This window comes from Onychostruthus taczanowskii, unplaced genomic scaffold (genome assembly GCF_017590055.1).
Source record: "Onychostruthus taczanowskii isolate IOZ18803 unplaced genomic scaffold, ASM1759005v1 scaffold11, whole genome shotgun sequence".
NCBI lineage: Eukaryota > Metazoa > Chordata > Aves > Passeriformes > Passeridae > Onychostruthus > Onychostruthus taczanowskii.
In genome coordinates, this window is record NW_024497629.1 from 12,896,247 (window position 1) to 12,909,360 (window position 13,114).

Sequence of the window (13,114 nt, forward strand, 5' to 3'; positions counted from 1 at the left end):
AAGCAGACATGGCTGTTCTGGCATGAAGGTGAGCAGCCAGCCTGGCCTGATGCTAAACTGACAAGGTAACAGTGTAAGAAACTGCTGGGCATTGCCTGCAATGTGAAGGGAGGGGTTCGCTGGAAGCTGAGGCCACCAAGGGGGTAAACATCAATAAGGGGGTAAACGAGAAGGTGAAATTCACAGAAAAAAAGGGAGTAATGGGTGAAGAATGCCAAAAGATAAAGGAAAAGGGGACTGATTTATAGACGGTTGTGGTGGTATCAAAGATTAAGGCTGAAATAACCAAATGAGCATGTAAAATTCAGAAAAAATAAGGGCCAATGGAGAAGCAGTAAAGTGTAGGTGAATTCCTTATTTGCAAGGGGAAAAAGGGGGAAAAAAAGGAATATTAGGTAAACCAAAGGAATGCAAGTGTTTGGGGTCTCTGTTGGTCAACCTTGTACCCAATTACAACATGCTGATGTAATAGTAAACACAATAATAAACCATAAGAGTAAGTCTTAAAAATGAACCTGTTGTTTTTCATATTATCTCTGTCTGACTGGCTTCTGCATATAGGGTCATCTCTGAGTTCTAGTAAAACAATAGTGGATGAAACAAACCTTTCTAAAAGAATTTATCCCCCCAGACAACCATCAAGCATTTTTCAGTAAAAAACCTCTTCAGTTTTTCCCAGTCTTTTACATATACTTAATTATTCTTGCATATATGTCATGTCCTAATTGGCCTCAATTCTGGTTTTCAGACTCACTCTTCAATATGGCAAGATCATTGATATGTTTAACATGGTGTTTTAAAGCTTAATGTCTGTAAAATTAATAGGTTCACTTTTGCTAATGCACCATTAAAGGCAATATTCAAGGGAACTGGATCCAGGTCACCTCTTCAGCAATTCTAGTCAATATGTCAGTTTTGAAAGTCAACCATCTATATCTGATATTGGATTATCCAACAAAATCTGTACAACCAAATCCATATAATACCTGTTTAAAATATTTTAATGTCAGAAGTTGTCAAAAACCTTGTTGGAATAAAGATATGTTGCAGCAATCTCCTGTCACACATCCACAGGATATGTTACATGTTCACAGGAGAAAATTAGATTGGTTGTCATGATTTGTTATTGAAAAAACCTTCGGGGCAGTCATTTGTCATATTTCTGCTCCACACAGGTATTTTGTTTATTTATTTCAAATTTCTTTACAGGGATTGAAGTCAAATTGAGCAGTATCTAATTGTCCAATGTCTCCTTCTTTATTCCATTAGCAACCATAACGTTTGCCCTTTCCTAATGTTTAGATATGTCACTTGGCAGACACAAATCCCTGAAATATTAATGATAAAAGTTTAAGTTTTAAAAACATAAAAAACTATCCAGAAAACAAACCATTAAACATTGCAAGTATTTTTATCTGTACAGAGAGAGTACTGGCTAATTTACTTTCATAAAAAATAAAATCAATCCAGCAGTATGTATTTTTTGAAAATCAAATCCCAAATCTAACAAAGAATCAAGTGCTTTCAAATCTCTAGAGTATTATAATAAATGACATCAAGCAAAATCAAAAGTTATGATGTTTAGGTGCTGTGTGTTTCATCATTGACACAGGTTACATAGACACTTAGAACCAAAGCTTCAGCAGTGCTACTTATTTAATACTTTTCAAATTTGTGTAATCCCTAGATATTTCTTTAAATCTTGTAGTCCTTGGCTTGGAGCAACTATCATGACATGTCCTGGTATAACTAGAATTCACCAAACAATTTCCACAGATAGTCTGGGATTTTAGCTTTGGTGGAAATAATTTCCAATAGGCAGTTTAAATACAAACACCCTACTTTCATGGGGAAAAGGAATTTAAAAGTGTGGAAGTAGCCAGACCAATTAACTTCATTACCTGGTACTGTCAATATAAATAGATATTTTTACAATGCTTAACAATATTGATATGTTTAACAATATAAAAATATCAATAATAAATACAACTTCTACTACCTTTCCTAATACCTCTAACTTTTGTTCATAGACACAGGGCAAAGTCATAGAATCAGAGAATCATAGAATATTCTTAGTTGGAAGGGATCCACAAGGATCATCAAAGTCTAAATTATGGCCCTGCACAGGCTAAGAATCACACTGTGTTTGTTTGACATCTTTTGGCAAAGAGACACATAAATACAGCTGGTTTAGATCCAAGAACCAATATCTTAGTCCTTTCTCTTTTATTTTATTTAAATGTGTACAGAATTCATTATATTCTGGAGATTCATTTCGCAATAAAACTAGTCAGAGGCGATATAAAAGACAAAAAAGAAAGCCAGGTTTAACAAAGTAATTTTTTTACATTCTTGATAACCCTGAATCCTAGTTTTTAATGGCCTGTGAAAAACAGAATGTGAATTAAACCTATCCACATCCAACCTTCTCCCTTTATGAAAGACTAAGTTTGACTCTAAAAGCAATGAAGAAAACTCACTGCAGGCAACACAGTAATGAAACTCTAAGGACCTGTTTAATTCTTCAGCAATGTCCATGCTCAAAGGAAAGATAAATTTGCAGCTATCACCAATTTTACTTCAAGGCAGTTTTTCAAGCGTCCTTCAATCTCTTAAGGTTATCCTTTCTCTAAATTTTAAATCAATTGCCTTAATAAGAACTATTCAGGTCTATACAAATATTATGCAATTGACACTAATAAGTGCCATTAATCTAGGCCAGAAAAAGTCCTCTTCTGCTTTCAGTTATCATTGCCAAGTTTTATATGATGCCTTTGTGATTTATATACCTGAGAATTCACATTTTGATTGCTTCTAAAGCAAAATTTCACAGGACATATAAAGTTTTAGTTGTTCGGAATTGCTCCTTTAATATTTTTATGTTTTCTAGTTTTGTTTACTTGATCTCACCAAATTCATTATAAACTTTTTTTTTTTTCTCACTTTTTGGCAGAGAACAATCCATTGTTTGTTGCTGTCAGTTGTACCTTGAATTTTCAGCTTCTGAAATTAAGGTCCTAATTGTCCTTCTTTTCATACTTGGAATGGAAAAAGTAAGATAGATTTGTACTGCCTAACTTTAGGCACCTACTTTAGATGGTAGGCTGAGACAAGTCAAGACTAGCAAAAATGACTCCTCTAAAGGATAATTTAAAGCACTGTCTCCAAGTTTCAAACTTGAACAGCTCTCTGGAGTGGAATACATTTCTGCACTGATTATTTAGGCAGTTTATGGAGACTAGCCTATTAATTTAATAAATCAAATTATGTATCTAGTGATATGTATACAGTTGTATGACTGTCCCCAAAGTTTTTTGAAAATTGAGGGAGAGTACATCTTTTTTTTCAACTGAATTCATTATGTGTGCCCAAACTGATAAGAAAAAAACTTTGAATAGTTACTAAAGCACTTGCAGTAGACAATCCAATAAAAGATATCCAAATCCAATACCTTTTCCCCTGGAATTCATAATCACCTGTTTTTCATATTGGTTTAATTAATAATTAAAAGCCATGACAAAGAGAGCAATTAAATCACAGAATTATAGAACAGTTTGGGTTGGAAGGGAGCTTTAAATATAATGGAGGTCAACCCCACTGCAAAAAGCTGGCACATCTTCAAATAGATCAGATTGCTCAGAGCTCCACTAACTTGACCTTGAATGTTTCCATGGATGGGGCATGCACCACCTCTCTGGGCAACCTTTGCCAGTGCTTTACTGCCCTTAATGTAAGAAAAACTTCTTTTTTATGGCTAAATTAAACCAACGCTCTTTCAGTTTAAAATTTGTATCTCTTGTCCTATCACAATATGTTCTGTTAAAAGTTTGTCCCAGTCATTCTTATAGGCACCCTTTAGACACTGAAAGGCTGCAACAAGGTCACCCTGGAGCCTTCCCTTCTCCAGGCTGAACAGCCCCAGCTCCCCCAGTCTCTCCTCATAGGATTGGTATTCCATCCCTCTTTGTGGCCCTCCTCGGGACCATGTCCTTTTTATTTTCGGGGCCCCAGGGCTGGATGCAGAGGTAGAGAGGTCTCACAAGAGCAGACTAGAGGGACAGAATCACCTGTCCTGACCTGCTGGCCACTCTACTTTTGATGCAGCCCAGAACACAGTTGGTTTTCTGCTCTCCAAGTCCTCCCTGCCCTTCAAGTGCCTTATCATAACTTGTAGGAGGATCTGTTCCTTGATCTTCCCAGGAACATGGATGAGGCTGACAGGTCGGTAGTTCCTGGGTTCCTCCTTCCTATCCATTTTAAAAGGGAGTGCAATGTTTCCTCTCTACTTCTTACCAGGGGCTTCACCTGACTTCTGTGGCTTTGCAAACATCATGGAAAGTGGTTTGGCCACTGCATCAGCCAGTTCTCTTAGGACTCTGGGATGCATCTCATCAGATCCCATAGACTTGTTCAGGTTCCTGAAGTGGTCACAAATCTGATCTTTACTTGCAGTTGGATGGACTTTGTTCTCCCATCACTGATCTTGCAGACTGTCCACTAGACTAGATCAGTTTTAAAAATGACTAGGTGTGTATATGCAAGCTCTACAAATTTCCAACAATTTAATCATCCAAATTAAAAAAAAATGGATAACATAATGGAAATATTACCTGGTCAGAGGGAGAACAGCATTTATTTGCCATTTTCATCTATGAAAAAGAGAGAGGGAAGAACACACAGAATTATTGATATGCTGAAGAGTTTCTGTAAAGCAATTATCATTGATTGACTCATTTATTGAATACTACATTAATACTTCCAAATTATATTTGTGAGAAATGTCATCATTCAGTGCTTAAATACTAGATATTTATTATTATAGCAAATTTGCAAAACCAAGACTTGAGAGACAAAAGCCTTCAATCAGTTTTCCTTAAATACCTCATAAAGAATTGCATTTATGAATTTAACTTTGCCAGTCTGAGTGAAAATACTATACTGTACTTTAGACATCTCAGGTCTCAGTTAAACAATTGCTTAAGCAGATTCTTAAATGACGTCTGTAATTAAGTCCTTATGAAATGATGACCATAGAGTATAAGATGTATTTAAAGGTGAAATGAAAATTGCATGGGCTTTTCTCTTAGTTTACTCTTCAAGACAAAGTTTTTCCTCTTTGTTTAGATAAGGAGGAGTTTTGATCATTTTGACTTTTTTCTGGCAGTCATAGTTTGCACATATGAGTGGTGGTCAAATACTGACATATATCATACACAAATACTTTGAAGTGTAACATTATGTAAAGTGTAATTTTATTAAGTGTAGATAAGAATTTAGAAAAAAATATATTAGAGTGGAAAACCAGTTTTCCCTACATGATAGGAGTAAGCTGAAAACTGTCCTAGAATTGATGAGACTTCCAAAAGACCTTGCTGTCAAAAAGCTTGTTTTATTAGAAATTACAGGCTTGTAATGGAAGACCAAAATCCTACACGTGAGAACAGGGAAAACTACAATTGCCATAGGAAACGAACAGAAGAAATCCGGGACTATTGCTTGTATCCTGGGCACACCAGATTGGTAAAATAAAATCTGTGGATGCAACACAGTTAATATGGTGCTGCCATTGACTGCTGGGGTGGGTTGACTCTGGCCAGTAGCTGAGCACCTGCATAGCTGCTCACACCCTTCTCCCTAGCAAGAAAACTTCTGAGTCAAGATGAACAGAGCTTAAGTGAAAGAAACAGGAAAAATTCAAGTGACGTGAATGCAATCACTCTCGGCCTCCCACAAGCGGGCTTCAAGCAACAGCCCTGCTGGAAGACAAACCCACACCTCCTTTCTCCACAATGTCATTTCAGTTGCTGAGCAAAGTGATGTGGAATATCTCTTTGCCCACTTTCAGTCAACCAACCCATCCGTGTTCTTTCCTAGTTCCTTGTTCCATCCTCTGCTGAGGTGGGTGGGGTGTGTCAGAGTGAGAAAAAGTCAAAGACTTCATCCTGTGCAAGCACTGTTCAGCACCAATCAAAATACTCATGTGTTATTAACGCTGTTCTAGCCACAAATACAAAACACAGCACCTGCTGCTATGAAGAAAGATACCACCATCCCAGTCAGATCCAGTACACCTGTATGGGCCAACAGACTTTGTGTTACGGTAATGACATAGGCCTCAGGATGAGTCAGAATTTATGCACACACACTCTTGCACCTAACAGATGACAATAACAAGTTATTGTCCTCCACAGAGTGAAGTATCTACAATCATAAACAAGATGACCTTAAGAAAAAAGGCAATGTGAGGGGGTAGGATGACAACAGGAGTCTTGACTGTATGGACAGAGGGTGATAGAAATGCTGAGGGCTGTAGGAGCTCTCTAGTCAGTCCTAACCCACCATGGGCCATCAGGGTTTCTTCTCCCTCTTGTGCTCAGTTTTGCAGCCCTTTGGAATTGAAGTGTGCAATTAAATGGTGCAGGTGTGCTGGTGGGTCAGACAGCTGGGGGTGACTGAGGGTCTGAGGTAGAGATAGCCAAGCTGGTGGGAGCCTGGGGCACCTTCCAGACCTGGCTGTGTGTTAGGAGATCCTGCCAGGCTCTTGGAGTGGCCCTACCAGCTCCCAGTCACCCTAGGGGAGGAGCAGGGACTACCACAACAGCAGCAGGTCACAGGCTGCAGGGCTGGCACCCACAGCTTAGCACAGCCAGGGACAACCAGGAGGATGGAAATGAAATTCGGCTGCTGACTGGACAGAGGGGCCCTAGGGGCTCCTGGCAGGTCATGCACACAGGTGTGCCTTCCTCGGCCTGGCACAACTGCTGGGCTGCACCATTCCAACTGCACAGAGCTGGCCTGAAGCACTGGCTGGGAGAAGAGGTGGCTGAGCATCTTGGTGCCCGCAGGGCCCTATCAGTAACAAACCAGCTGGAACTCAAGAACCTCACTCTGTATCTTGGTTAAAACAACTTGGTGAAATGGCCAGTGTTGCAGAAGGACTAGTCTGATTTGGTGGTGGGCTTAATCCTACTAAAAGAGTTGTTCAGGACATAATGAAAAGTCACCTGGAATACTTCAGTGTCGGTAGAAATGCTGATACACTCTACCTATAAGATAGTCCAACCTTTCTCCTATGCCTCAGACACAAATACATACACAAAGTAACTACAGAAAAGCCATGTTAAACACACAGAAAATATAGTTTCCTTCCAAGTGTCCAAAACCATACTCAATAATAAGATTACTATAGCACAAACCAGTGTAAGTAAATGGGTTCAGGTGTGCCTGGATAAAAGTATGTCAGCCTGGCTATGAAGATTTTCTGCACCAAGCAGGTAGAATATTTTGAAGAGCATCCTAACAACCAGCTCAGCTTCCCATTGGTAAGGATAATAGGGAAGAATGCTTTGGATTCCACAGTTGTTCACTGCACACGCAACTCATTCCCTATTCAAAGCAGGATGGCTGAAGCCCTGATGTAGCTGTGGGGAGAGGAAAAAGATCTGCTTCTGTATCATATTACATCCCAGTGTCACGGGTCTGAGAAGTAGGAATTCTTCACTTCACCCAGTACCACATGTGCCCTTCACATGTCTCTACAGCTGATGCAGACAGGCAGGAATACCAATGGGATACATTTACCTTGCTGGCACTGCATGAGCTCTCAGCACTGCAGTATAGAAATGTGAGCTGGACACAGCAGGGGAACTAAAACAAAAAACCAGGGTCTGCAAAGACTGCAGGCTACTTAGAAAAGGAACTATTAAGCAAATTATAATTCCTATGCTCTGTTCTAAATGGATACATACAGGGCAGGAACTAAAATCATTCAGAACCATTTACCTAAATCTAAATGCCTCCCAGGCTGGGATTTATTTCACATATAATATACCTTTATTGTCTCTCAAGAAAACAGTGAAGGATCTTCACAGGTACCTGTTTTTTCCTAGCTGTATTAGTAACCTCTGTGATGGCTTATTGCTTGGCCAAGTTTAGGGCACGTGGGTCCTATCCTTACTGACTTCCCTTTACAAGCTCTACAGTTTGAACTGTGGTACTTTCAACTAGAAATTTTTGATTTAAAACAACAAAAAAGCAGCAGTGAAGAAATATTATGCATTCTCACCCTGGGAATAGAACTATTTGTATAATCATTGAGGCACTCGAATTTGTATACTGCTCCTACACACAAGGATTTTGTTTCCATCTACATGTACCCCACAATCTGATGTGTAAAGAAAGCAAGAGGTTCTCAATATTCTTTTTTTTTAATGTATGTTTAAAGCTCATCTTTCATAAGTCTCTCCCTATTACAACAGACATTCCACACAACTGCAATACAAAATATCCCCAGATAGGTGTTTACATGAAGAAATAAAAGAGAAGGTTTAGAGACTATGACATATACAATTAAAAAAGATGTCATGGGCATAAATGTGATCTGGATTAATAACCCTACTTTAATATCAAATTTTATGTTTCTACCATCATCCAATGAAACTGCTGGAATGATTTATAAAAATCAGAAATAATTTTTAAAGTGAAACAAGAGCACCATAACTTGTTCTCTGACCTGCTTACGACCTACTCATTTATTTTCTTTTTTTTTTTTTTAATAACACCATTAGAATTTACTGTGAAAAAACACAAAACATTGAGAAAGTTTTATATATAAGAAACAAATCTCTATAATGTAAATTAACTGACATCATTACCTTTAGGTGCTTCTACTCAGTGCAATATTTCAAAGACAATAATTAAGATCCATGAGAAAACCTGCATATATCTTATAGCTGTCAATCCAAATGGTGAAAAACAGAGATAGAAATATAAATTATCCCAAAGACCTTTCTCCTAAAAAGTAATAGCCATTACAGCACTGTCATTTCAGCCTACAAAGAACCCTTCAGCTGAAGAAATTAAGAACAGGAGCAGTGAGAAGCACAGGCAGATTAATTCATTTCCCGGGCTTTTTGTTTCATCATGGAAGATTCACTGCCAGTTTCTGTTACCCTTCTTCCCTCAGTTTCTTCAACTGCACCTCCTTCTGCAAGAAAAGAGGTGTACAAAGAAAAAAATCTCATGTGCTGATTCACCTGCATTTATTTCTGCCAAGGGTAAATGCAAAAAGCTTTGAGAATATTGAAAATAAGGATTGAATCACAAAGGAAGATGATAGGGTAGTTTCATTCTGGTAGAAAATGATGTGAAAAAACAAAATACATACAGAGAGGTGAATAATTTGGGGCAAGGTCCTCAGAAATGCGTGTTGCTTATAAAGCTGACTGTAACTAGATTTTCTGAGCTAAGCATACAAAGCATGTATCAGCAATGTGGGCTGAAAAGACACTCACATTTTTCTCCACATTGCAGCATTCCCTGTGCTCCTCTGTCATTTAAGAATTAAGTCCAGGCTGGTACCAAAATCATTATTTCTCATCTACCAAGTAACACTCTCTAAATAAGTACAGGGGCAGCACTCCTGTGCAGTGACAGCTTCTCACATCTCCACTGTGGATGACTCCTCCTATACATTTGATCCCCAGAGAGCGTGCCTTTGTATAGAAGTTAGATGTTTCAGTAGTACTTCAAAAGAGTAGTCTGACATTAGCAGAAGTGTCACATTGTGGCAGAGCTATTTTTGCACTACCTACACTGTCTCCTGGCATCAGCAGGAGATCTGATGACAAAGAGCTGCTGAACATGACTTTATTAGGGTAAAATAAAAAAAATAAAATAAAGTATATTAGGGTAAAGTGATACAAGAAAGATTGGGTGCACTCTACAAAAACAATCCCTACTAGGAGCTTTTTCAGAACTAAAATTCTAAAAGAAATTATCGAAAATTTCATGCAAATATGTAGGACAAAAAATGTATATAAGAGTAACACAGATAGGCACAGTTTAAATAAGAATTACTAAGGTATGAGAAAAGTTGCTAAAGTAATGAAAAAATTACCAGCAAAACAAAATGTAAAAATGTGTGGAAGTAAAACATGAATAATGGTAAATATTGCTTAAAAACCTACTAATAGCTCAGGTAAGGATGCCAACAGCGTTAGTAAAAAAGTCCATTGTGACCATGTATCTAGTAATTAATTTCCATCCTGAGATAATGGTGTGGGACAGAAAAGGAAATCAATAGTTTAACTATTTGGAGAAGCAACTGAACTTTGAGTCAGCAAGTACTCATGAAAATAACCCATAACCAGATAAGGAGCTCTCTGAAACAATTTCTGAATGAGTAGTGATTTTCTTTGGTCCTGGAGAATGGGGAGACACTTTACAGAAGTGGAGAAATGCAGAAGCGGGAAGAAGCTCCGAAGGAATTACAGATTAAGTCCCCAATGTCAGTGTCAGAGGTATGATAATAAAAGAATAATTTTTTGAAATTGTAAGACTAAGGCAATCAAAAGGATTCCAAATGGACTTCCAAGAAGCCTGTTTCAAAGGCCCTGTCCTAAACACTGTGGAGGGTGGTCTGTGTTTTCTGGCTGCTCAGAGGCAGAGAGTCGTCCAGCCTTTTGCTGTACTCCAGCCTCTCAATCCCCATCTTAAAAATAGTTTGCAACAAAAGGAATTCTCACTGATTGCTGCATCTCCCCTTCTGCAGTTCAATAATTAAATAAATTCTCTGGCCTGACCTTTCCAGTTGTACCACAGGCTGCATGCCTGACAAAACCTGTAAAGCTACTGTCCAAGCAAAAAAGTTTACATGCTTCTCACATGAGCTGCATAGAGTTTACTTTGTAACTCACCAAGAACACAAAACATGGATATTCATCATGACTGTTGTTTCTCAGGCTCTTCCTGGGAACAGCCAGTTATATGAACACCAGATGGACTACTTTGTTGTCAGAATTCACTAGTAATAGATAGTGGAGAAGACTAAGAAAGTACTCAGTTTATAATAAAATATTGCTGCTGACGGGTTGCAGCACAGTGAAGATACTGTGTCAGGACACATAATTACTGTATATAGTCCTTTGAAAAAAACTGACTAGCACCCTATGACTAACAAAAGATGCCCTCATTTATTTTTATTCTTATTCACTTATATCATTGGAGTGGCTTTTATTCAGTGAATTTCTCTAGAAAGAAAGAAAAAAAAAAAAGTTTAGTAACTATGAATCGGAATTGCTCTAGAAATATTACCATACACTTTCTTAGAATTATTACATAATAATACCCTGTACATTATGTGAGTCACTAAATAGTGTTTAAAAAGAATACGTCATAAGCAAAAATGTCTGATTTTGACAAAGAGATTGTTTAAGCAATTGAATATTTTAAAATAATTAATGGAATAAATTAACTGTTATGATCAAATGTGATTCATGTAGATTTTGAAGTCTAGGAAAACAAATTAAATTTTAAGTCTGTTTTAACCAACAGACATAAAGATTTCTGTTGAAATCTAATACAAATTCTATACAATATAATCTGGAGACCTAAGCAACAGTTCATTTAGAGTACAAAGCACAAATAAAAGTCAGGCTACTAAATCATAATTTATGAAAGAAGTTAACAGACTCTGCACATGGAGAGAAAGAAAAGATTAAAACCTGCATAGACAATTCTTTCAGGGACAGCTGTGCTATTGTATTTTCATCACTAAATTTTATAATGTCTTAAAGACAAATATACTTTCAAAATTGTACATTATTGAGTTCCCTATTTAACTTCATAGTTAATTCCATAATTATCAATGTTTGTAGCTGCTCTTTGATGGAATAATAAGTGTGCTGTCCAAATATTAATTTTCTGTTTCTCTGGGGATTAGTTAATACTTCGGCTTGCAAAGGCAATTGTTACTTATTAATTTACAGGAGTAACTTAAAACAGCATAAGCATCTTTATACTTCTAGGAAGTGAGATGGAATAATGTGGCCTTAAATAAATCAACTCTTAGACAACTTAGAGATGTAAAATTACTGTCTCCAGTAAGTCTCTGTAAATCATACTTCACTAGCTACAGAATTTTCACATGCTTGTTTCAAAATCAACAAATGCTAATTTCAAGCACAGTTTAACTACAAAAATGTGAAAATGAAAGCTTTGGTCACATCTAAAGCTCTGTGAAATGACCAGTATTGATGCATATTTTGTCCTAAAAGTCTTTAAAATTATAAACATAACCTGATTTTTTAATGGTTTCTGTTCTACGCTAACACTGCAAGCCTTGAAAACGTCTTGATACTTTTGATCAGGCAACCTCTCCCTGTTTTGTCCTTTCTCCTTTTCCTCCCCATACACAAGCATTTTATATATTGTACTTAAAGGTGAATTGTTTTTTATCCTTTGAAAAGTAGAAATAACTTTACAATAGCATAAACAAGAAAATATGCAGAAAGTAACATACATTTTGAAGTGTCAAATCACTGATGTTAGTTGACATTGCTCTCAGCCAGTCAGCACTCTCCTGGGCTGTATAAAACTGAAGTATCCCAGTACTAACTCCATCGAGTGCCAGCACTTCAAATGCATTAGATCTGCAGTAAGAAGAAATATATCCGTAAAGGAAGATATGTCAGTTTTCTGAAACTGCCCAATATTTATCAGTGTTCAAGTGACTTTTATGCCTTTTGACAAGTTTTTGAGTGCTTAATTTACCAATCAATAGAAAGGCAATAAAACTAAATATAATAGGGCAGTACCAAGAGCAAAAGATGCAAGAAGTACTTTCTCTGTACCAATATATACATGTGCTGATGATCATTTACTTCCCCTGGGTATACATATTTTGTTCATAATTATTGAACATAAGGTAGTATATTCAGGAAATATGCATTGGGTCTTTCTGAAAAAAAAAAAAAAAACCAAAAAAACAAAACACCAACAAAAACCCATAGTGTTTTTTTAAACCAAAATGCCAATTTTATTTATTGCATTTTGGCTTCATTTACTAGGAATGTATGAAGATTCAAAGCACTGTTTTCCCTAGCTTTCATTTGCTGGATTCCTAAACTTTTTTTTATGTAGCATTCAAAGCAATGCTTTCTTCAAGCGTTTTTATGTCATAGGGTTTCATTTGCTGGATTCCTAAACGTTTTTATGTAGCATTCAAAGCAATGCTTTCTTCAAGCGCTTTTATGTCATAGGAATTTGAAAAACATTCTTAGAAGTTTCTTCAAAAATTTTCCTTAAATAGTCTTCTCAAAACAACATTGGCACA

At 37.0% G+C, this 13,114-nt stretch overlaps 1 protein-coding gene across 1 annotated transcript in view; it reads right to left on the reverse strand.

Moving 5' to 3' along the window:
- SNTG2 (syntrophin gamma 2) overlaps positions 1-13,114 on the reverse strand; it is a 209,788-nt gene that overhangs the window by 43,465 nt on the left and 153,209 nt on the right. The window contains exons 10-11 of the mRNA XM_041419899.1: positions 12,302-12,431; positions 4,611-4,649 (exon numbers count right to left, since the gene is read on the reverse strand). Of these exons, the coding sequence (XP_041275833.1) occupies positions 4,611-4,649; positions 12,302-12,431 (169 nt within the window). The remainder of the gene's footprint in view (positions 1-4,610; positions 4,650-12,301; positions 12,432-13,114) is intronic.